The sequence below is a fragment of the Sarcophilus harrisii genome, chromosome 1, assembly GCF_902635505.1.
Source record: "Sarcophilus harrisii chromosome 1, mSarHar1.11, whole genome shotgun sequence".
Classification (NCBI taxonomy): Eukaryota; Metazoa; Chordata; class Mammalia; order Dasyuromorphia; family Dasyuridae; genus Sarcophilus; species Sarcophilus harrisii.
The window spans coordinates 89,446,956-89,471,373 of record NC_045426.1 but is presented as its reverse complement, the minus strand read 5'-3'; the positions used below and the strand labels follow the sequence as shown (position 1 = coordinate 89,471,373).

General features: G+C 45.9%; 1 protein-coding gene across 2 annotated transcripts in view; it reads left to right on the top strand.

Annotated features, from left to right (window-relative positions):
* Nucleotides 1-1,024: 1,024 nt before the first annotated feature.
* The window catches only part of ALS2CL (ALS2 C-terminal like), a 50,009-nt gene continuing 26,615 nt past the window's right edge, over nt 1,025-24,418 (top strand). Inside the window, exons 1-6 of one of the 2 annotated variants that reach the window (XM_023497999.2) lie at nt 1,025-1,204; nt 17,530-17,686; nt 21,652-21,847; nt 22,274-22,339; nt 22,592-22,757; nt 24,245-24,376. In XM_023497999.2, the coding sequence (XP_023353767.1) occupies nt 17,584-17,686; nt 21,652-21,847; nt 22,274-22,339; nt 22,592-22,757; nt 24,245-24,376 (663 nt within the window). In that variant the 5' untranslated portion in view covers nt 1,025-1,204; nt 17,530-17,583. The remainder of the gene's footprint in view (nt 1,205-17,529; nt 17,687-21,651; nt 21,848-22,273; nt 22,340-22,591; nt 22,758-24,244; nt 24,377-24,418) is intronic. The other variant, XM_012543448.3, reaches the window with a different exon arrangement.

Sequence of the window (24,418 nt, the reverse complement as noted above, 5' to 3'; positions counted from 1 at the left end):
AGGAAAAGGATAGAAAGTGGGTATAACAGATCTCTGAGTCTGCATAGCCAAGCAAGCTCAGGGGCCAAGAAGGTCGGAAGACTCGGACCTGCGCAGAGTTAAGAGTGGGGAAAGAAAGCCCTTGGGCTAAGGGTTTTAAATCTCTCTGGATCATTTCCCTGAAAGGAGAAGTAATCCCTGGGAAATAGATCTGGCTTAATGCTCAGTAGACAGTGGACAGCCTTACTCGTTCCAGCTCCTTTTTGGCCAGCACCCCCAAAACTTCTAGCTTCTCTTTATTCCTCAAGTTTGGAAGCTTTCTCGCTTTCTAATTCAGCTCACACATCACTGCCCATTGGCACAGAAGTAAAACATTTTAAAAAATCTGACTGGACTCTTTACTGAATAGAAAGGCGGGTAGAGAGGCGCCAGGCTGGGGAGGGAAAAGTCCAGGCTCTGTCGCCTGCCAGGGTTTCCGTCCGTGGGATTCCGTCCGTGAAAACTGCACGTGAGAAACAAACAAAGTGGCAAGTTCAGTGACCCAAATGGGAGGACTGGGGCAGCCTCGGAAGGACGAGGCTCCGGGCTCTCGTGGAGGTGTTTGTAGGTGAGGGCGAAGCGGCCGGCTAAGACCGACAGACGGACAGCAGAGTGAGGGGCGCAGGTGGGGAGGGCGGGAGAGGGACAGGCAGACAGAAGGGCGAGATGTAGAGATAATAGGGACGGGGAGGGAAGATGAGCGAGCACAAGGGGAGAAACCAAGGGGAAGAGAGACTCAGGAGAGCCGCGAAGGGACTGAGGCAAAGAGGGAAGAAAGGGCGGGGGAGCGGGTGTTCGGGTAGGGGACGAGAGTAAGAAAGGAGAGAGAACGGAGAAAGGAGGAGAAGGGGAAAGGATGGAGGAGAGAGGCAGAGACGGAGAGAATTAAAGCGAAAGCGAGGGAAGGACGAAGCAGCCCAGAGACTGCGGCTCGCGGGGCGGGCCAGGCCGTTTTCCTTTGGGTGCTTTCCCCAGCTACGGGGAGGGTGCGGAGGGACCGGGAGGACTCCACCCCCGGCCAAGGGGAGGGCAGGGGAGGAGGGAGGGTGGGGTGAGGCGGCTCGGCCCGGCCCCCGGGCCTCTCCTTCCAGGCCTGGCGGCTGGTGGCCCCTAATCGAGAAGGAGGGACTCCAAGTGTCTCCAGCGCGCTCCAGGGAGGCTGGAGGGCTGGGATCTCCGCGCACAGGTAAGGAGGTCCCGGAGAGGAGCAGCAGAGGGTCACTGCTGGGGACCTGAGAGCCACTGAGGCGGGAGCACGCCAGGGGACAGGGAGGCAGGGGCAGGCCAGGCGGGGGATGCAGTCAGGTCGTGGGCAGAGCTGGAGGGGCGACGCTGCCGGGGACAGCACCTGGGGCAGGCGCGGGGGGGATACTGTCAGGGGGGACAGATGGAGAGGGCAGTGGGGAGAGCGGCAGGGGCAGGCGCGGTGGGGGCAGTACAGACCGCGGAGGTGGGAGCGCTACCAGAGGACAGGTCACAGCCGAGGGGGTGGGGGTGCTGCCAGGGCCAGTGTGGCATAGAGCCATTCACGGGAGAGGGGTCCGTTTGGGTGGCGGGCAGCGCAGGGCTGGCCGAGCTGGGCGACGCTGCCGGAGTCTGAGCTGTGACTCGGGACGGGGGCGGAGACTGGGCTCGCGCTTTTCCTGGACTCGCTCTTACACCTGGGGAGCCGCCCCCTCCCTGCGGCGCTGCTCAGCCCCCTCCCCAGCCCAAGAGTCCGGTGCCTCTGAGGTTCGCGACCGGGGCTGCTGCCCCGTGCGCGCCCATTCCGCCCTCATCCCCTGCCCGTGCCCCGGGAGGAAGTCCGGAAACTGCTGACAGCGGGACCACAAATGCTATCCAACCTCCCGGGGCTCGTGACTCGGGCTTCCACAGCCGGAGCGAACCTTTCGGGCTCCCCGCAGTTCCCCCAACAACGCTCCTTCCCGGGACCTCGGCTCTAGAATACAAAGCCGAGCGTCCTCACATTCCGTCCTCCACGTGGCCAAACCTCTCCGCCCTCATCCACTCTCCCCCTCGCCCCCTTCGGTTCGGCCCCCTCCACAGAGGGACCAAAATCGCCTTTCGGACTCTCCGCTGTGCGACAATCCTTCCTAACTGATGCTTCTTTTTGGATAAAACGGCCTCCCCGCTGTGGCCCTCAAAGCCCTGGCTCGAATGGTTAAAATAATAAGATCGTTAAGTTTTTACAAAACACTTTTTGGACAGAACCCTCCAGTATTGTAAGGTATTATCCCCATTCTGGAAGCTAAAAATCAGAACGTCAGAGCTCGTTTCCAGGCTTGGTACCCAGCTCTCTCTGGCTCAGGTGCAGTGATCCTTTTATTACATCAGGTTCCCTCTCTTGGTAATTTTCTTCTTGGTATGCTTCATCTCCATGGCTACAGTAACACTGTATCTTTAATAATAGCTAACGTTCATAGAGCATTTTGCATATGTTAACCTCATTTGCTCCACATAGCCACCCTGGGAGGTCAGCAATATTATCCCCATTTTACAGATGAGAAAATTGAGGAGTAAATGACTTGCTAATAAGCTAATAAGTTGCAAGTCTAAGAATTCAAACTCATTCTTTCCACTGCGCCACTAACCCTATTTATTAATTTTTCATGTTCTTTTTGCCCCCTGAGTATGGTTATTCTCCATCGTTGGACCTCTTTTTTTTTTTTCTGTCCCCATTCTCAGCAACATTTTCAAATAGAGCCTTTATGCAAAGGATTTACAAAATAATATATTCAGATCCAATTAGTCCCCTGAGTTGGATATTTTGTTCTTGGATCTCCAGCCAATCAGTCTACACACATTAAGTTCTTACTATACTAGGCAATCTGTTAAGTGTTAGGGAAGACAAAGAAAAAATCCAAAAACCTTTAGAATCTTGAACAGTCAACCAAGCATTTTTAAGTGCCTACTATGTGTCTGGTGGTGCAGTGGACTGGATGCCCAACCTGAAGTAAGGAGGACTCATTTTCCTGAGTTCAAATCTGGCTCCAGACTCTCAGTAGCTATGTGACAGTTGGGCAAGTCACTTAACTTTATTTTCCAGTTTCCTCAAGTGTAAAATGATCTGGAAAAAGAAATGTTTGCCAAGAAAACTCCAAATGGTGTCACAAAAGGTTGGACCTGACTGAAGGAACCCTACAACAGCAATGTGTCAGGGACTGTGCTAAATGATGGAGATTACAAAGAAATGGGATGGAGAGGGAGTCCGAGCTCTTATAAAGGCTCAGTAGGGGCTTTTAAACTTAAGAGATCAGCAAAAGAGCTTGATTGGTTGGTTTGTTGATTGTCTAGGCTTTAGGAGAAAGTGTTGATTATTTAAATTAAGCATAAAGGATACCCTGCAAGCATTATTTCCCCTGAAAGCTTTTGTTAGTCCTTTATTAGTGCCCTCGAGACACTGACTTTTCTGTTAGCCAGATTTCCCCCTTCAGAGAGCCTTGGTTCTTCCTTCTTACCAAATCCTTTTCATTGTATCTATGAGAAGAGTGTATAGGCCAGTCTGGTTGAAAGATAGAATTTATGAAGAGAAATCTGTCTCAAGAAATAGATTGAGGGGGCAGCTCGGTGGTGGAGTACATAGAGCACCAGCCCTGATGTCTGGAGGAGCTGAGTTCAAGTCTGCCCTCAGACACTTAACACTCCCTAGCTGTGTGATCCTGGGCAAGTCACTTAACCCCAGTTGCCTCAGGGGGAAAAAAAGTAATAAATAAAAACGAAATAAATTTAACAAATACTTACACAAGTATAGGATGGGGAAGAGTGCCAAGATAACAGAAAAAGAAAAAAAGAAATAGGTTGAAGTCAGACTGAAGACCTTTGAGATGGAAAAGTTTGTACCTGATTCTAGAGTTAGTAGTCAGTCACCTAAGCAACTTAACTAGTGAATGCCATGGTCAGACCTAGTCGTTAGGGTGCCATGTTACTAGTTGTGTGAGGGATGGTTTGGAGATGGAGACGGAATGATTGGGGCATTATTGCAATAGTGAAAAGATGAAGTTGGTGGCCCTGTGAATGGAGAGGACGGTGGCTGGCTGTTGGGTTGGTAGAACCGAGTAGATTTAGGAACTGAACTTGTGTGTGTGTAGGGGAAGGGACAGAGAAGGGAGACAGTGATGGCAATAGTAAAGGCCATAGTGAAGAGGAGAGGAGATTGGGAACTAGGCCGGATCTGACCTCAGAAATTCCCTAATCACCCTGCCTCAGTTTCCTCACCTGTAAAATGGGGGCAATGAGAGCACCTACCTCCCAGGATTGTTTTGAGAATCAAATAGGATAATCTTTGCAAAGTGCTTTAGCACAGTTCCTGGAACATAGTAGGTGCTATATATATATTATTACTAAGTTAAATAACTGGAAGGATGATTGTGCTTTCCACAGAAATAAAGAAGGTAAGAAGAGTGAGTTTAGGAGAAAAGGTCAAGAATGTAGTTTGGAACATTTTGAGTTTGAAATCTCAGAGAGGCAGCTGGTGATGTGGGACTGGAGCTCTGGAGAGAAAAAGGGGCCTGGGAATGAAGTACTTAGGAATCTACTTAGAGATGATAATTGGACCGACCTGTGGGAGCTGATAAGATTAGGAAGCCAGAGGCTGTAGAAAAAGAAGTGGGCCTAAGAGAAGTCCAAATAACTAAAAATTCTCTTCCTGCCTCCTACTCTCCAGAACTACCACCCTACCCATCTAATCACTAATAACTACCTACTATTTGAGTGCTAAGTAATAAGAGGAACAAAATTTCTTGCCTTCGGGGAGCTTAAATTTTAATGCTTCTTTGAGCCCCTTATCCCACCCCCCCTTTTTTTTTTAAACACTTAACTAAGGCTAATTTGAAATTATCTTTATATGTTTATGTGTATAGTCTCCTTTGTCGTTCGGTATTTTTAATCTTCAGTTTTCTTGACTAAGCTATTGAAGTGGCTGGCCATTTCCTTTTCCAATTCATTTTACAAATTCCTCAACTGAAGCAGACAGGATTAACTGACTTGCCCAGGAGCACACAGCTAGTAAAAGTCTGAGGCTAGATTTGAACCTTGCACAATCTTGTAGCTGCCTACAGCATTGGAAACTCCTAGAAGGCAGGTACTGTCTCCTCTGTGTATTCTTTCACTTAGTACAGGGCTTTGCAACAAGGAAGCACTTAATGAAGGCAGTGAATGCTGAACTGAATTCTTTCCCTGGTCCAATCCTGCCTACCTCAATTTCTCTCCATTGCTATCTGATTCTGTTGCCTATTTCTGCATCCCTGCCTTTGCCTCTCAGCTGTTTACATCAACTTATATTACCTTAAACCAGGTCCCTGGGAAGTATCAAATCTTGAAATAAATCAAAGCCATAAGTTGAGGAATAAAGTGTATTTTTAGTTGATAACATGGTAGCAAACCTGGCACCCTGGGGAATGTCCAGTGGATATCCCAATCCTAAGACATGCAAAAGCTTCTTATATCTTTAAGAGGAGAGGGAAAGGGCCCAGTTTGAAGAAGCTGAGCTTCAACCTGGGTGGGGGCCTATGGTGGCATTCAGCTCAATGTAATCAAGAGTAAATATTTTAAGAATTGGAATGTAAGGGGCAGTTAGGTGGGATACCAGCCCTGAAGTCAGGGGGATCTGAGTGCAAATCTGGTCTCAGACATTTAACCCCTCCTAATTGTGTGACCCTGGGCAAGTCACTTAACCCCAATTGCCTCAGAAAAAAAAAATAGGAATGTAAGACCATTACTGAAATTCTGATTGCTACTCTGACATACTCTTCCCTACCTCATGACTCTTGCCCAATCATATACCTCATGTAATACTTTCCAGGTTTGTGGAGTGTTCTTTACAACAGTCCTGAGAGGGAGATGGTATACTATTTTTATTATTATTATCGTCAAATCTATTTTTATTTTATTACTAAATTATTCAATTTATTGTTTTATTATTGTATTATCTTCAATTTCTAGAAGAGAACATTGAGGGTCAGAGTGGTCAAGTGATAGTACCATAGAATTTAAAGCTTGAAAGAATTTCAGAGAATGAAATTTAATTTAACCTCCTTGGATGAGGAAAATGAGGTTCGAAGAAATGGTTAGCTCAGTGACTCTCGGTGTTAAAATTTGTCTTTTAGGCTTCTGCTGTTTCCCATTCCTATTCCTCCTTCCATCCTTTCTCACTCTAAGGAAGTCAGATTTCTGCTGCTGGTCCTTTGACCCTTGGAGAAAGTGGAGAAACAGGAGGAAATATGCTCTAGCTTCCTTCTTCATAGACACCAAGCTAGTATATTCCTTCCTCACAGGGAGGCCAGAGGTCAAACAAATGACCTTGAGGAAGGCAAAGTGTGTGTGTGTGTGTGGGGGGGGGGGGGTTGCTTCAAGGGCAATTGAGGTTTGACACTACCTTCCTGACCAGGTGATTCTGGACCAGATTCTCAAAAAGAAAGTAAACTCAAGTCAACATTTATTAACTCAAGACAAACATTTATTAAGAAAACATCAAATACCAGACAGCTAGGTGGCCCCACTGGCTGGGCCCCTTGTCCGTTTTAAAACCTCTTCTTGCTCTGATATTCCAGAAACCTTTTATTTTAGAACTTTAGATTGCTCTAGAATACTTTCTGGCCTTTTTCTTTCATGATCTCTGATTCTTTGCTTGGGGTGATGTTAAATTTCTCCATATCAAGTCTACTATGACTGATCCAATTTAATAGATTGAACAGTACTCTCAGTTCTCTCAGTAGGCCACTAGGTGCCCCAGTGGATTGAGCATTGGTCCTGGAGTCAGGAAAATGTGAGTTCAAATCCAGTTTCAGACACTTACTAGTGCTGTGACACTCTGCAAGTCATTTAACTTGTCTGCCTCAATTTCCTCCTCTATAAAATAGAATAATAACATCTACTTCCCAGGGTTATTATAAGGATAACAAATAATATTTGGAAAGAGTTTTAGAAACTTAATGACTTTATAATTATTTCTAGGGAGTGGACAAATAATCACCTTATCTGTAGGAAAATAATAGATTTTCATGTAGAGTTTTGAAATTTGCAAAGGGCTTTATAGACATTATTTCAGTTGATCCTCATAACAACCTGGTAAGATTGTTATTACAAGTATTAGTTTTATAGATGTAGCCATGGACATTTTATAGAGGAGAAAACTGAGACTCGGTAGCAAATTGATGAGTGTCAGAAGCAGGATTCAAGTTTTCTTGTTTTTCTTCCAGTTTTCTTCTGACTTCCACATTTGGTACGTTTCACTGCCCCATGGTAACTCAACAGGCCCAAGCAGGTCATGTGATTATCCCAAGGTTATATTAGTGAATGACCTAATGCCACATCCAGGATGTAAAAACCCGGGTATCTTGGCCCATAGCACCAGACCATTCATTAAAGTAATCTTCTGTGTTAGTAGAATGCCTTATAGTCATCAGAGTGTTTTCTAAGTTTGTCTATTATCCATTGAAATCTGAGGACATAGAGTGTTAGAACTGAGAGGAATCCTAGAGAATAGAAGACAGAACATCAAAATTAGAAGTAGCCATGGACATACAGAGCCATTGGTAGAAGGAACCATAGAATAGGGGCATAGAAGGTTAGAGGTGGAAGGAACCATAGAACAGGGGTACAATGCTAGAGGTGGAAGGAGCCATAGAACAGGGGCACAGAATTTTAGAGGTGGAAGGAACCATAGAACAAGGGGCATAAAGTGTTAGAGGTGGAAGGAACCATAGAACAAGGGGATGGGATGCTAGGGATGGAAGGAACCATAGAACATAAGGCATAGAATGCTAGAGGTGGAAGGAACCATAGAACAAGGGGATGGGATGCTAGGGGTGGAAGGAACCATAGAACAGGGGGATGGGATGCTAGAGGACATTTGTAGATCTAACCAAGGGACCTCATAATAGAGGGAAAAACTGCCTAGAGATACATGGGCACTGAATAGACCCAGGCCGTAGGATTAATGGCAAAGCTGGGCTTACTTCACACTCACTACCTTTTGTACCCCAGCAGGCAGGGCATCTTCCATTCTGCTCTGTTGGCCCCTGTTTCCAGGGCCTGTCTGGCATTGGTGCCAGTAACCAAGTTGGGGAGACGATGTCATCAGGGAGAAGTCCTGCCAGTTTTTTCATGCCCAGGTGAATCACTGGGCCTTGACTTCCGCCTCACATTCACAGGAAAGTGCCCATCCTTGTATGTGCCATGCACGTACCCCTCTCCCCCCATAGGATTAAAGGCTGCCCCCAAACTCCCCTCAGTTATGAAGTTCTCCATCCACCCCCACCCCCACCCCCATGTCCATTCTGCAAACCATTCCTCCCCTGGGAGGGTCACTGGGTACAGTTCTCTGCCTTCAGACTGAGCTCTACTACAGATAGCTAGGGGGTTCACTTCATGCTTTGTCCTTCTGTCCTCCTCCCAAATCTGTAAAACGAACGGCCTCCCAATGTCTGCCTTCAGCCTTTGAGAAGGGTACTCACATTGTTGACTCTGCTCAAATGTCAGGCCCTTCTTGCCCCCCACCCCCAAGATGCAGCACAGGGGATAGAGCGCTGGACCTGGGGTTCAAATCTAGCCTCAGATATTAACTAGCTGAGTGACTTTGGGCAAATCCCTTAACTTTTGTCTCAGTTTCTTTAACTGTAAAATGGGGATAATATTAATAGCACATACCTCACAGGGTTGTTGGGGAGCATCAAATGGGATAATATTTGTAAAAGTGCTTGGTACAATTCTCGCACCTAGTAGGCTCTATATAAATGCTTTATCACCATTTTCCTTCTGTCTTTAATGTCTCTTATCTCAGTGAATTCAGTTTGTTCCTTCCTAGATTCAGTCACACCCTTCCTAAATATGTGGTCCTGAGAACTGCGCCAGCCAGGGCCCACATACACCGGCCAGGACCCAGATACACCGGCCAGGGCGCTGGATGGTGGGACCATCGGGGATAGTGGAAATCAGGCAGCACCTGAATTTGGATGGTGACCCTCATCTATAAATGGCTGTAAATGGCTGAACAACATGGTCCTCCAGCTCTGAGTCTTGTAATCCCAAGAATGCAGCCTAAGAGGGCTCCTTAGCGTCCCCGTAGAGCTATTGATTTCACTGGACTTTGAGGCACGCTGGGCAGGCTGATCCTGGGTACAACTGAGGAAGCTCTAAGGCCGGCTTTGGCCACTGCTCTTCTGTTAAGCTTTTGTTTCCTTACCTTGACCTTGAGCAGTTCCCAAGGTGCTTGTGAAACCCAGCAGTCCAGCTGTTCCAGGGCCTGAGCCTCCCTGGGGAGAAGCCCCAGGTGTCAGCTGGGGAGGAAAGATGGCAGTTCAGTTCTGACCTCGTACCTGGTCTCCTAGGCCTGCTCAGCTATCTTCCTCCCTCTTCCCCTTCCTGCCTGGCCCCCACCCCAACGGCCTCTCCCTCTGAGCCTAGGTGGGGCTTGGAATTTGTGCTCCGGGCTGGGCCCTAGAGTGGGGAGCCTCCCCTCCTCTCTCCTCCCACTCCCACCCCTTCTTTGTCAATAGTTACAGAAACAAGCCCTTGGAATCCATTCCTGTTTTTCCACTCCTAGGATTCCTAGCTTCAAGGTCTTTAAAAAAAAAAAAAAAAAAAAAAAAAAAACTAACCTTATTCAGTCTATGTTTATGTGTGGGAAACCCCAGTGACCTGTGGAAGCCCCCAGAATGAGAAAAGAAACATGGCCCCCTCCCCTCCAAGAGCACCTGGTCTGATGGAAGACAGATCCCAACTTTGGGAAAATTCCAGGACTCTCCCAAAGGGGAAATTTGACTGAAAAGACCTAAGGTTCCATAATTAACCTGGCTAGGGGAGAGAATCTCTGGCCCTGCAGTTCTTTGGAATTAATTGTGAGACTTAAGAGACACTAGTAAAGGACCCCTCTACCCCAGCAAGGTGGGCGTGCTAGCATCCAATCTAGAGACATCTCCACTCCGGACATGGAGTTCACATGGACTGTTGGTGCCCGACTTGTGATAGAGCATCCTGAGCTGGATGGGTCTGTCAGCCCCAGGTGAACATGCTGTACCTTGACTCTAATATAATGTCATTTCGATCCTTTCTGAGTACAAACACTTATCCCTACACCCCACTACCCTTTCTGATATGTGGGATACTCTGTGACTTGTATATTTTTTTTGATTTTTTTCTTTTTAAAATTTTGAACACAAGGTCAACAGATGTGAACATTTTCATATTCACAGAACAAGAAAGGAGATTTTACATATATATTATATAAAATATAATCTATATTTTGTAAAGCTTTTTAAAATATAAAACAAACAAAATATTAAAATATTAAACACATTTTCTCTGCTTCTCTAGATCTTTCTGAACTTCTTTGGCACTTTTTTTCCTTATCATCACCAGTTCTCAAAAACTCCCAACTAGAAACTCCTGCCTTGTCAAAGATATGTCTGGTCAACCAGAATAAATCCACACACTGGCCGTGCCTACAGATAATAGAAGTTTTATTCTGTAGCTCTCAGTCAAGAGGTGGGAGGTCGGTTTGGTCTTCTGAAGTCATCGTTAGTCATTGCATTGATTGGCACTCTTAAGTCTTTCTGAATTGTGTTTCCTTTTAGTCTGATGTAATCCCTTGGGTATGTTGTTCTGGTTCTGTTCATTTCCTGTGTCACTTCCAGTGTGACTTACCTGGTTTCTCTGAATCTGTCATTTTCATCTTTTTTTTTTAACGGTACAGTAATATGCCATCATCTCTTTCGTCATTCGCCAATTGATAAGAACCCTTACTTTAATTTTAACCCATAAATTATTTTGCTTTGATTAGATGCGGGTGTTTTCAAAAGTAGGAAGGATTTCAAACATCATCCAGTCCAGCTGAGGACACAAAGAAGGGGCTAGCTGGGACTCCCAGCTCCTGATCCAGCGTACTGGGCAATAGGATGATGCTGTCCCCACATATTCACTGAATGTTCTCTGTAGGGATGGAGGAACTGCATTGTGGGGGGGAATAATGAATTCTGTGCAATAGTAGTAGTCTGAGTCTGCTCTGTTGCCTTGACTGGAAGTTTGATTCAGTTGGGAAAGATCCAGAGGGACAAGACTAAAGGGGAAACAAGCCAATTATCAATGTCAAAAATGTGACTGGGGATTATAAAAAGAGGCTTTAAAAACAGCCTGTGTCCTCAAGGAGGGGACTGCAAACAAATGAGTATAAATTATAAATGGGTTATATAGAATATAATAAGAAAGGGAAGGCTCTAGAGTTGAGAGGGTTTGAGAAAGGCTTGCTGTGAAGTTGGAGATGAGGAAGGAGAGCATTCCATGCTTGAAGGATGACTTGGCGAGAGCTTGGATTTGGGGGGATGAGAGATTTGGGGGGTGGGAGCCTGGGAGGCAAGGTGGGCTGGGAAGGGGAGTTCCCCTGTTGTGTTGAAAAGAGCTGTGGAGATGAGGGATGGGTTCTGGTTCTGCCTTTTAGTGGGTTCTGGGACCAAAGGCAAACATCTCTCTTCATTCATCAAGGCTCAGCTCCTTTTCTGTAAGAAAGAGACTTTGGAAACCCAGGTGCTCTGGATTTCGGTCCTGCCACTGACCCCAAGTAGCTCCATGACCTTGGGCCAAGCCCGTTCTCTCAGTGGCAGTGCCAGTCTTTAAGACTGAGTTGTCTTGGAGGTGCTGAGAGGCTTTTGTGAAGGGAGGAAATCACTGACCCAGCGACAAATAGCTCTCTTCAACCCCCTCTCCCCCCTCACCCCCCGGGGCAGCTGGATGGTGCAGTGGGCAGCGCATGAGCCCTGGAGGCAGTGTGGTCCCGTGGAGAGAAAACAGGCTTTGAAGTCAGACAACCTGGGTTCAAATGCTGCCTCTGTTTACTAGCTAAGCCCTCAGTTTCCTGATCTGTAACAGGACAGGGCTGGGCAGTGAATGGCAGGCCTGCTGCACAGTGCCCCCGCTGCCTATGCCCAACCCCAACCAGTCTGACTGCCTCGCCTGTGCCCCAGCTTCCTCCCGAGTCCCTGCCTGCCCAACCTGCCGGGACCTGGCTGTGGCGCAGTCTGGATGCAGAAAGTGACTCAGCCCTGACTCCTTCCCTCGGGGCTTCCCCGCCTCCTGACACGGAGTATTGGAGCAGGAGAGATGCATGGATACGGTCCCCTTTGCTTCTACTTTACCTAGTGTCCCCTGACCTTGAGTGCCCCATTCAAGGACATCTCCCCTGGTTCTCTGTGAGAGTTTTTAAGGTTTAGAGAAGGTCAGGGACTGAGGAGTGGGTGGGAAAGGAGGTGGGATCTGGTTCCCTCCACAAATGGAAGTTCCAGTGGGGGAAGGGGAATGGGTCTTAAGGCTGTGCCAGGCAGAGGAAGCTGCAGAGAGAGTAGATTGGTGGTGAGATAACCCGGGTGAACCGGCAGAAGAGGGGACAACGTTTTGAAGTTCAGAGTAAGTAAAGAACAAGGCCAGGTAAGAAATCCATAACCTCTTAGAGTTGACAAAAACGTAGTATTCCCTATTGGTTTCCCATGTGGTGGTTTTGTCTCCAGACAGATGGAAGCTTCTTAAGAGCAGGGATGTCTTTGGCCCTTGGACCTTCCCTCGGACAATTTGGGAGTTCCCATCTTCTTGGGGATTCTTATGGGCCCTAAAGGCAATATAAACCAGCAGTCTGATGTGGCAGTCAACAACTAACCTGATGTGAGTGGGTATTAATGAAAGTAGAGTGGGATGGGGGAGGCATTAATTTAATATTTATTAAGTACCTACTAAGGGCCAAGCACTATGCTAGGAATATAAAGGAAAAAAAAAATCTCTGCCCTCAAGCATCTTCCATTCTATTGGGAAGAAATAATATATAAGAAGATAAGTAAATGCAGCATAATTGGGGGGACAGTTACATGGTTCGGTGAACAGAGTGACAGGCCTGGAATGAGGAGTTCTCATCTTACAGAATTCAAATCTGGCCTCTCAGACACCTCCTACCTAAGTGAGCCTGGACAAGTCACTTAAACCTGATTAGCTCAGTTTCCTCATCTATAAAATGAGCAGAAGAAGGAAATGGCAAACCACTCCAGTATCTTTGCCAAGAAAATTCCAGTGGGGTCATGAAGAGTTGGATATGACTGAAATGGCTCAAAAACATTAAAATAATTAGGAAACTTGGGTAGAAAGTGGCACTTTAAGTGACTCTTGAAGGAGTTTCAAGAAGTCCAGGTGAGAACATTCCACCCAAGGGCTGACTGTTCTTCAGAAGTATGGAAAACAGTCCAGAGACCAGGTTGTTGTAGAATGGGGAGGAGGGGGGGAATATATTGGGGCCAGATTGTGAAGGATTTTAAACGCCAAACAGAAAAGTTTGCGTCTTATTTGAAAGGCTTAAAGGGGGGTCACTAAGGTTTCTTGGCTGTGATTTGGGATCTTTTCGGTAGCCATGTGGAGAATAGATTGGAAAGGGGAGAGATTGTAGTTAAGGAGACCAATTGAAAAGCTATTGCAATAGTCAAAGGCAAGGGGTAATGTGGACCTTGTTAGGGCAGAAACCATGGAGTAAAGCTAAAGAGATGGATTTGAGAACTGTGTCACAGTTAGATTTGAGGATTGTTTGGAGAAAGAGAGAAGAAATTTTGAGGATGGTTCCCCAATTTTGATCCCAAGTACCAGGAGGATTATATTTTAATAGGAAGAGGGAAGTTTGGAGAAGGGTAGCTTTAAGGGAAAAGATGCTTAGTCCTGCTTTGGAGATGTCCAACAGACAGCTAATTAGGCTCCAGGACTAGAAGTTAGAGGAAAGAGAAAGGCTCAGGAGGCATTTGCATCCATTGGAAATTGATGACAGCCCAAGGGAGAAAGTGTAGCTGGAGGACCTCGGAAATAGCCTCTTAAATTTTCCTTTCTTTTTTTAGGGATGGAGGGAGAACAACCTATGGTTACAACCCTCTCCCTCCTCCACAACACACCTCCTCTTATCTAAGTTGGGAAAAATAAACAGAGCCCGTTTGTCCCATTGGATTGGCACTGCCACCCACCGTTCTGTGCCCAGCTCAGGCCAGGAGGCAACCAGCAGTAACTGCAGATGGCCCTGGGCCACTTTGGGAGGTACCACAGATGCTGAGGACCTCCAGGTGCCATTCCAGCAGGGACAGCTCTGGCTCCTCATTCTCCCCCTCTCCAAGGCTTCTGAGAATTCCCCTTAGGGCCATCCTAGCACTGATGTTGGGGCTTTGCATACTGAAGGGGAAACAGCTTCATCTGACCTATTCAGTGGATACTATTGATGCTGAAAATGCAAAATGAACACTCTAGAGTTTCACAGATATAGTTCCCGTCTACCTTTTTCTGCCTGTGAGATTCTCAGTCCATTTTGTTGATCATCTACAATGGGTGTACCAGGTATTTGAACTGATTTATTGATTCAGTCGCCTGGCCATCCAACTTTATATCATATTCTGGCCCATAATATTCTGGGGCCAGAAGTAATCAATACAATATTATTCACAAACAGGAACATTGGAGGAACTCACTGTCTACTTTTATTCTTTATAGGACAACAGACAAATACCTTTGGTGAGCATCTCTCTCATGTTTTATGTTCTGATGTTAGTAATTGAAATTTTATAAATGGTCTCTCTGATTTCATTCACCGAGGAATATTGTATTATCTTAATTATGAGAGACTCTTCATTGGAAGAGAGCCCTTAGTATTTTAATCTGTGAAGTCAAAGGCTTCTTTTTTGCCAAAAGACCCCAAACAAACAAACAAACCATTATATGTAGTGGAACCTTATTTATTCTGTACCTTTCAGGCAATTGGGTGAAGGTAAGGATATATGATGGGTTGTAGGAAATATTTTGTGAATACTGGCAGGTTCACAGTTTTAGAGTTCCCGTAACATGAGTATAGATCATTCCAGTAAGGGCCTGCAAAGGCCTTGTAGTGGGAGGGCTTCTTCCACTTTTGGTTCATTCTGTTTGGTTCTTGAGGGACCCAAGGGGCTGAGTATACATTGGAGGTGAGTGTTACTCAGGGAGTCTAGGCAGATTGATAGGGAAGACGGTCTAGAAGCGAGAAAGAGGTACCCCGGGCCTCTGAGGCCTGTAAAGTGACGGTCGATGGAGGCCCATGTCAAGCCAGGGATGTGATCCTCTCCAATGGCCACAGCCTGCATCATTTATCAGAGATTTGTTCCAGATTAGATGCATATGACTCTACTCTTGCCCCTCACTTGACAGGTAACGTGCAGGAGCAACACCTCAGTGGAGTCCCAAGTATCTCTCACAGATATTTCAGTTCCAAACGTGAACCTTTGGAGGCAGGTTCCAGGTTCTGGGAAATGCGGGACTGCTTTGTTCAGGGGGAATTACTCGTGCTGAGACCTTTGTGTTTGTGGGTCTCCTTCCCGCATTTCTGCTCCCTTCTTTGTTTCCTTTTTTCCCCCCTGAGGCAATTGGGGTTAAGTGACTTGCCCAGGGTCACCCAGCCAGGAAGTATTAAGTGTCTGAGGTCAGATTTGGACTCTGGTCCTCCTGACTTCAGGGCCAGTGCTCTATCCACTGCACCACCCAGCCCCTGTCCCTACCCCCCCATCCCCCCCACCCCACCCCTTTATCCCCACTCCTTTGTTTCTTTAAAGAACTGGATGCACTGCCTTTGGCAGCCTGGGAGTTGCTGCAGGGCAGCTCTACGGGGCCTTAAGTGCCTGGCCCGGTACAGAGCTGCAGCAGCGCCGCCTTGGAGTGGTGGGGCCTGTCTAAGGGCAGAAAAGGCCAAGGGGCAGGCACTTAGGGAAGCCCTGATCACACTGAATCCGAGCTGATTCAGGCTCTCGCAGTGGGTCCAGAAATCCCCTGGTTGCAATCCATCTCCTTTCTCTCTGCTAAAAGATGATGGGAAGAATTTTTGTTTCGCCTGGAGAAGAGAAGATTTAGGGAAGACTAGAGAGTTTGGAGGGTAATCTTTGAAGAGTTTAATGTGTAAGACTAAATTTCAGGGGCTAGAGCTAACAGAAGGTAGGAATTGCTGAGACAGATTTCAGCTCAGTGTAAAGAAAGTCTTCCTAGCCATCAGAAAGGAGTAGGAAGAGGTGTCTTTTCATAAATCCTTTCTTGAGAGGAGGGGGGAACATTGGGGTGGAACATTTTTTTTTAAGAATATACTGTAATAAAGTATAGCTCCCAAGGAAAGAGGGAAAGATACATGGGTAAGGTAAAAACAAAAGAGAGCAATAAAATTATATTTAAAAAAAAAAAAAAGAAAAAGGATAAGAGTTATATTTCAGCAGAACAGGTTGGGGGACAGAGGGCTACTCAGAGAGTCAGGAGACCTACGTTCTTTTCCCAGAACCATCTTATTTGACTCTAGACAAGTCATGTAGAGAAACAGGTTCTTCTTCTATCAAATATACATTAGATTATAAGATATGCTAAAAAAAATTAATGTTGCGAAATTACAAGCTATAACTTTGCAGCATTAAGTTTTTTTTTTTTAGCATATCTTATTGATTATCTTTTGTTTTCTTTTTTACATCATCAGAATCACCACTCAGTATTCCTTCTCTCTTCCATCTCAGAGAGCTCTTTAAAATGAATAATACTTTTTAAAGGAAAAAAGAGGAAGAAACACAAAAAAAATTAGCAAAACCGAAGACTATCAAAAAGTCTGAAAACACACTGTTCTTATAGACCTCATGCTTATTTTTTTTTTTAATAACTTTTTATTGACAGCCCATGCCAGGGTAATTTTTTACAACACTATCTCTTGCACTCACTTCTGTTCCGATTTTTCCCCTCCCTCCCTCCACCTCCTCCCCCCGATGGCAAGCAGTCCTATACATGTAAACTAGGTCATGGTGTATCCTAGGTACAATATATGTGTGCAGAACCGAACATTTCTCTTGTTGCTCAGGGAGAATTGGATTCAGAAGGTAGAAATAACCCGGGAAGAAAAACAAAAATGCAAACAGTTTATGTTCATTTCCCAGTGTTCTTTCTTTGGGTGTAGTTGCTTCTTTCCATCACTGATCAATTGAAACTGAGTTAGATCTTCTCTTTGTTGAAGAAATCCACTTCCATCAGAATACAGCCTCATACGGTATCTTTGTTGAACTATATTATGATCTCCTGGTTCTGCTCATTTCACTCAGCATCAGTTCATGTAAGTCTCGCCAATCCTCTCTGTATTCATCCGGCTGTAGACCTCATGCTTGTAAAGAGGAGTGGGCCGGTGTCTTTTTACATCTCTTCTTTAGGGTGACATTTATTTTTTGTGATTTTTGCAGCACTATTTGTTGTTTCCATTGTTTGTAATCATGGCATCGTTTTCTGGGCCCTGCTTCCTTCCCTTGGCAAGTTCGTGTGACTCTTCCCATCCTTCTAGACATTCATCATTTCCCTCATTTTTATGGCAGACTAGGACCCTCTTGCGCCCCACTTATCATGCCCCACTTTGCTTAGCCGTCCCCCAGCGGTGGCTTCTGTCCGGTCCTCGGATAGTCTTTGGCGGCGGTGGCGGGGCAGATTGGGGATCTTCTGGGGGCCTCTTGTGAGATGGGGATTGTTTTTGACTAGGTGGGCCTGGATGAGGCCTGGGGACTTTGTCCCAGCCACGCTCCTCCCCACACCATGTGCACTCCCGAAGAGACGTCGCTACTACAAGCGGAAGAAGCTTTCTCGGCCTTGCTTGACCGCATCAACACTCTGATCTTCGAGCCTTTGCTTCTGACCGGTGAGTTCCCGGGGAGGAGAAGGGGAAGGGAAGTGACTGGAAAGGGTCCCATTTTGGGTTTGGTCAATGAACTTGAGACCCTGCTTCTGCCGGATAAACCCACTGTGTATCCCCTTGTCCAGCCTGTCTCAAACCCAGATCTACTAGAGTCTTTCAGGGTAGCATTCTTTCAATCAGTTAATCAATAAATATTCCTTAAGTGCCTACTGTGTGCAGGCATTGGGGATATAAAGACAGAATGATATATTGCCAATCTACATGAACTACTCACAGGATAATTTAACTCAAATATTTACTAATTATTTACTTGTAGTATGGTGGAGAGTGCTAGACTTAGATGCAGTCTATCTATAGCAATGACATCAAAGATTTTTTAAGTATTAATAATAACATTAATAGAATGCATTTCATAATTCATTTTTGCAAACTGTTTTTGTAAGCGTATTATCTCATTGCATCCTCCCATCATCCCTCCCATCTTCCTCCTTCCCTGGTGCTCAGTGCATCTCTTCAGACTCAAGATACTCTGTAAGTTTGTATCCACTTCATATTATAGCTCGTGAGCCCCCAATGCAGTTTTTACTTTTATTAATCAGTCTCTGGACATAAAGGAACAAAAACTAAGGCGTTTAATAAAATAGGATAATAAGGATGTTAATAATAAAACATTAAAAAACAACTGGGTTATACTCTTCCGCAAATAACAGTGTAAAGAATAAACACACATAGGAAACAGCTGTAACCAGGGAAACAAATAGGAAGGAAGAGGGACTAGACATTCACAGAACACTTTCTGTGTGCCAGCCACTGTGCTGAGTGCTTTAACAATAGGACCTCTTCTGATTCTCACGACAGCCCTTCAAGGGGGCTGCTATTATCTCCATCTTACAACTGAGGCAACCTGAGGCAAACAGCCAGTGAGTGTCTGAGGCTGAATTTGAAATCAGGGCTTTGTGGCTCCAGGCCTATATATATCATCCCCTGCATCACTTAGCTACTTAGCTAAGGGCATAGTCATAGGGAACCCCATGTGTGGAGGGGAAATGCACCTCTGCTGCTTTGGACCCAGCACGTGGTTGGCCATTGTCTCCAGGGCGGTGGGCGCTGGTCTCTGGTGCTCTCTGCCGGTCCCCCCTGCCCACTCCTGAGGCTGGGGAAAACCCCGAGCCTTTGGACTTTTTCTTTACCATAAGGAGACCCTGCAGTTTTAAATCTTAGGCTTCGTAACAGATACTCCTTCTCCAAAAGGAGATTCGTTGCCCTAGGAGCCAGGATTCCAGAATTTAGTCAGCTCCGGGCCTTTGAGGCTTTAAGAATAGCTCTTTTAGCCCATGGTCCTGATCACAAGGACAGAGATAGAAGCCTTATTCTGACGCAGGAATGGAGATTCCTCTTAATCCCCATTTTGTGTCCAACTCTCTGACTCTCCAGGCCTTATCAGTTTGCAGGCTGTCTTTCCGACAAACTGGTAAGTGCCCTTAAGCGTTTGTGGGGGGGCTATCCCCAAAGTTTTTCTCTGCCTTAAGATACTTTTGTCTCCTGGAGATGAATGGGAGGGGAAGCAGCTGAGGAACAAAGATGATGCTAAAGGGACAAGGCCGTTGTCTTCTGCCTGCTTGGACATATTTATGTTTGTGTCTTGGCTCCATCCTGTAGGATGAGGACCATGTCTGACTCCAAGTCAGAAGGCCCAAGTTCAAATTCTTCTTCTAACACTTCCTAGCAGTGTGATCTTCTGCAAGTCACAGGGATTTAGCATTTGATATACTCCCAAGTTTTTACTTCTGTAAAATAGTCCTTACAACACTACATCAGGGAGTCTTTTTTTTTTTATCTTTGGGTAATAAAAGGCCCCAATTTCCCCATTTATGAAAAGGGTCTGGCCCTTATGGCAAAGACAATGACTTAACTAAATTTAATAAGCATTTCCACTGTGTATCAGCAGCTACTTTCAACTTAGAGACTTCTTCCTGGGGGTCTTGGGAGGTACTCAGAGCCACAGAACCAGTGTGTGTCTGAAGGTGGGCCTTCCTGACTCAAGCCTGCTTTCTACAGACTCTTCCAGTAATAGCTACAATAACTAACCATCCCTTCCATGCGTCCTGAGCTTTTGTAGTGTACAAAGAACTTTTTGGTCTTTGCCACATCCTTGGAGCTACCTAGGGCAGGTGCCATCCTCGTGTTCTCGAGTTCCAGAGGAGTTCAGTTACTAGTCAAAAATCACACAGCAAGCAGCAGATCTAGGTCTGGATTACCCCTCTCCCGAGACCCAACTTAGTTGTGCCTTGCCAGATTCTCTCCTTTGCTTTGAGCTTGCCCAGTCCTAAAAGCCCAAATGCATGGAAAGAGACTGGGCTTCTTGCCCTTGCTCAGTCATCAACCTGATGTGGTTCTTGGAGAACTGCATAAGCCTCAGAGCAGAGAATTCAGTCTGATTCCAGAAGCATTTATTAAGCTCCTAACTTAACTGTGCCAGACACTGTTTGAGGTGCCCAGGATACTGCTCTCAGGGAGCTTACTTGCTACTTGGGGAAATGGCTGATACACAAGTGAATAAATACAAGGTATATTAGACAGATGCAAAAATGAATGCAAAGTAGTCTGGGTGTCAGTGGACAGCACTACCAGTCTGCAGAGACCTCCTGGATGAGGTAGGTGTGGGACTCTGGGAGGCAGAGGTGAGAAGGAAGGGGAGACAGCCCCTCTAAGGCTGAGAGCTTGGAGAGGGAATGCTGCTCCTTGGCTATCATAGCGACATTGGGCAAGTGCTTTCTCTCTGAACCTTCCTTTCCTCATCTGTCAAATGAGGGGGTTCGGCCTCTAAAGTTCCTTTATCTATGATACTAGATGCAAATAGATGCCTGGATAGAATGGTGAGTTTATGAGAAGAGATATGTGAAATCATTCTGAAAAGATCTGAGAAGGGCTACTATAACTATAATATAGTGTAATACAATATAATGTGATATAATGTAATATATAACATGATACAATAAAATATAATACAACATAACATAGCATAAAACAGTGTGTTTGATATATAACATAATATAAACATAATACACTATAGCAGCTAGGTGACACAGTGGATAGAGTGCCGGGCCTGAAGTCAGGAAGACTTATCTTGAATTCAAATCTAGCCTCAGATATTAATAGCAATATTGTCACAATGGGCAAGTGACTTAATCCTGTTTGCCTCAGTTTCCTTAACTGTAAAATGAGCTAGAGATGGCAAACCTTTCCAGTTTCTAATCTTTGCCAAGAAAACCCCCCCAAATGGGGTTGTGAGAAATTGGAGACAACCCAAACCCCTGAATCCAACAAATAAATCACATAATATAATATCATGTTATTTATGTTTTTTTTTATCATTATTGTATTATTGGATATATATATGTCTATTATGTTATAGTAGAAGTGATATTGCATATTATAATGTATATGATAGGGATTTGGGTGACTCCTCCCTTTCTTCTCTGACTCCTCACCACTGTTCATCTCCTTTACTTCTTTTCCACTAACCACCCAACTCGGCTCTAATTAATCTCTTATCTGCCATAGGTAGGTATACCTCAAACAACCGAGGGGATTTATTCAGATTATCTAAAGTCGGTCAAGGTGTGCTGAGGTGAGCTTAAATCTGCCCACAAGAGCCGATTGTTAAATGTTTTGTGGTAGCACTTCGGTCTCTGAAATCGGCCAAGTCTGCCGATTTATTGTTTTGTGGCTTGGGAGAAAAGGTAAAGCAGATGAACTTAAAGGTGTCAGGATGACCAGCGTCTTCCTGCCCAGCGGTCAGCGATCCCCGCTAGTGTGCCGCTGTGAATGGGGGTGTGCACGCGGGTGTGTGAGCAGTGGCAGGAGAAGGGGCGTCCGGCCATCCCCAGCAGGGACTAGGGCCACCACCCCCAGTTCTGGGGGCCAGCCCGCGCCAGGAGGTGAGCCCCGTTCTCTCTTTGTCTAAGGGGAGCCTTCTGACTGCAAGGAGCGGGAGTGTGTACAGTTGCTGCTGAAGCTCACGGAGCAGGGCCGGCACCTGCGGGACCTGACCCAGGCCAGCCTCGGGACGCTGAGGCAGAGGCTGCGCTCCCCGGCCACCTTCAGCCTGCACTCCGTGCACCTCCTGCACAGGCCGGACCTGTTCCTGGAGGCCTACAGACAGTGAGTGCCGGCCCGGACCCCCCAGCCCCTTACCAGCAGCGGCGGGCCCTTGCTCAGAATCGGCTTTTTAAATGCGTGCATTAAGGGGGATGCCAAAGAAATTATGCTGAGTTATTAAAAAACCTAAAAATGGCTCAGGGACCCTCGGTTAAAAGCCCTGAGACAAGCCTGAACGACCCAAGGTGCGTTGAGGCTGTTTTGGGAGAGTCTGGAGGGCAAAAGCCAGCTGAAAACGGAGAAAAAAGAGCAGCCCCGCTTGTTCTCTGGGTCTGTACCAGCGTTTTGCTCAGGCCCCGGCTGCAGGCCTTGCCCCAGGGACCGCCCGTGGCTGCTTTCCCTTGGGGAGGGGTCGGGGAGACCGGGCTTGAGCTGCGGAGGGGGAGTTGCTGTCCTCCGCGCGAGCCCCCTACAACGCTGCTCCTGCAGGTATTTTGGGACATACACCAGGTGTGTGGTGGTGCAGATCTTTCAGAAGACCACCAGCAAGAAGAGGTGAGTGAAGGGAGGGAGTCGTGTGGGGTCGGGGCCTGGGGAGAGGCCTTGAACGCCAGGAGAAGTGGCCGTGTTCCCTGGCCTATTAATAGATCACCGACCAAAGCCTATGGGAGGGAGTGTAATCTCAGGAGCTGGGTTCAAATCCTGAGCCTGCCCCCCAGAGACTCGGGAACAGAGAGGGATGAAGGAAGGGAAAAGCCAGAGGTTTCACTGAGGGGTAATTTCTTCTCTGGGTCCATGGGAGGACAGCGAGTTTTGGAGGAGCCGGAGGAAGGCGCTGAAGCAGTTCCTGACCAGTGTGACCTTGGAGACCTCGGGGGCAGCGGCCCTGTCCGGTGTCCTCTGCCAGCCCCTCACAGATCATGTGCAGCAGTACGTCCTTCTCCTGCTGAGACTCGGAGATGCTGTGGGTGAGGTATTGCCTGGGAGGGGAAGCCCCTCCCTGAGGGAGACGCAGCTCCTCCCCAGGGGTCTGAGAGGGCAGATGGAGCCCCTGCCCCTAAAGATTCCCCCGCCCACAGGGAAAGCAGGTGGAGGAGAAAGGCATAAAACCATTTACAAATCACAGAACCTTCATCAATACCGAGTTCATAAATTCTCAGACCACTGGATTCCGAGACAGGTTTATAGTTAAGCACACAAAATAAAGAAGCAATTATTCATGTTTATTCTCTTCCTGCTCTAAATGTGATATATATTTTTAAAATTAGGTATATTTCTGTTTTCTTTAATATTTTTTGTTTCCATTTAGTATTTAATTTTTCCCAGTTCATGTAAAAACAATTTAATTTTTAACATTTCATTTTTAAAGCTTTGAGTTCCAAATTCTCTCCCTCCTCACCCCAAAAGCGAGCAATTCGATTTAGGTTATACATGTGTAGTCATGGAAAACATTTCTATAATAGTCATGTTATGAAAGAAAGCATAAATGCTCTTCCCCTCCCCAAAAAAACCTTCATAAAAGATAAAGAAGGTAAAAAGTCCTGCATTGACACCCTCAGTTCTTTCTGTGCTTATGGATAGCATTTTTCACCTTCAGTTGTCTTGAATCATATTGCTGAAAATAGCAGTCATTCACAACTGATCATCTTGAAATATTGCTGTTATTTTGTACACAGTGTATTTCATTTCGCATCAGCTCATATAAGTCTTTTTAGGTTTTTCTGAAAGTATTCTGCCCATTTAAATGTGATTTTTTTTTTTAAGGCACAAAGAGATAAAGTCTAGGAATTTTGGGATCTTTTAGTTCAGAATCCAAGAGATTGGTTTCCAATTCTGTGTGTACTTTGAAGTCTAGGGAGAAGGTCAGATATGTTGCATCATAGAATCATAGAATTTCACAATTTCAAAACCTGAAGGAGTCCCAGGGGCCAACTTTTTAGATCTGTACTGGACAAATGGCCATCCAACTTCTGAAAGACCTCCAGTGGTTGGGAAATCATGACACAACCCATTCCACTTTTGGACAGCGTTAATTGTTAAAAAATTCTTCCTTATTTATTTTGCACTTAATATTTTAATTTATTCTTTTATTTACATGTAATGATAGTTTTCAAGATTCATTTTTGCAAGATTTTGAGTTCCAAACTTCTCTCTCTCTCCCTTCCCTCTCCAAGACAGCAAGCAGTCCAATATAGACTACATATGTAATCATGTTAAACATGTTTCCATATTAGTCATGAGTTGAAATCTCTCTTAAACTAGCTGTGTAACCCTATGCAACCTTTCTCAGCCTCAGTTCCCTCATTTGTAAAATAACATCAGCACCCACTTCATAGAGTTGTGATGTGAGGATCAAAAGAGAGATAATAAATGCAGTGCTTTGCAAATTTAAGGCACTAGATAAATGCTAGCTCTTATGACTGTCCTGTAGAACTCTCACTTGCCACTTTCCTTTGTTAGCACCACCCTGCCCGGGAGTTGGCTATTCAGGCTGCTGATGGCTTCGTGACCCTGCAGAGTTTAATCAGACAAGCTCTGGAGGAGGCTTCAGCTACCCAAGCTCTGTGGGGGACGCTGAGCAGTCGGCTGGTGGTGAGTGTGCTCAGGCCATGGACGGTTTGTCTAGCCTTCTTC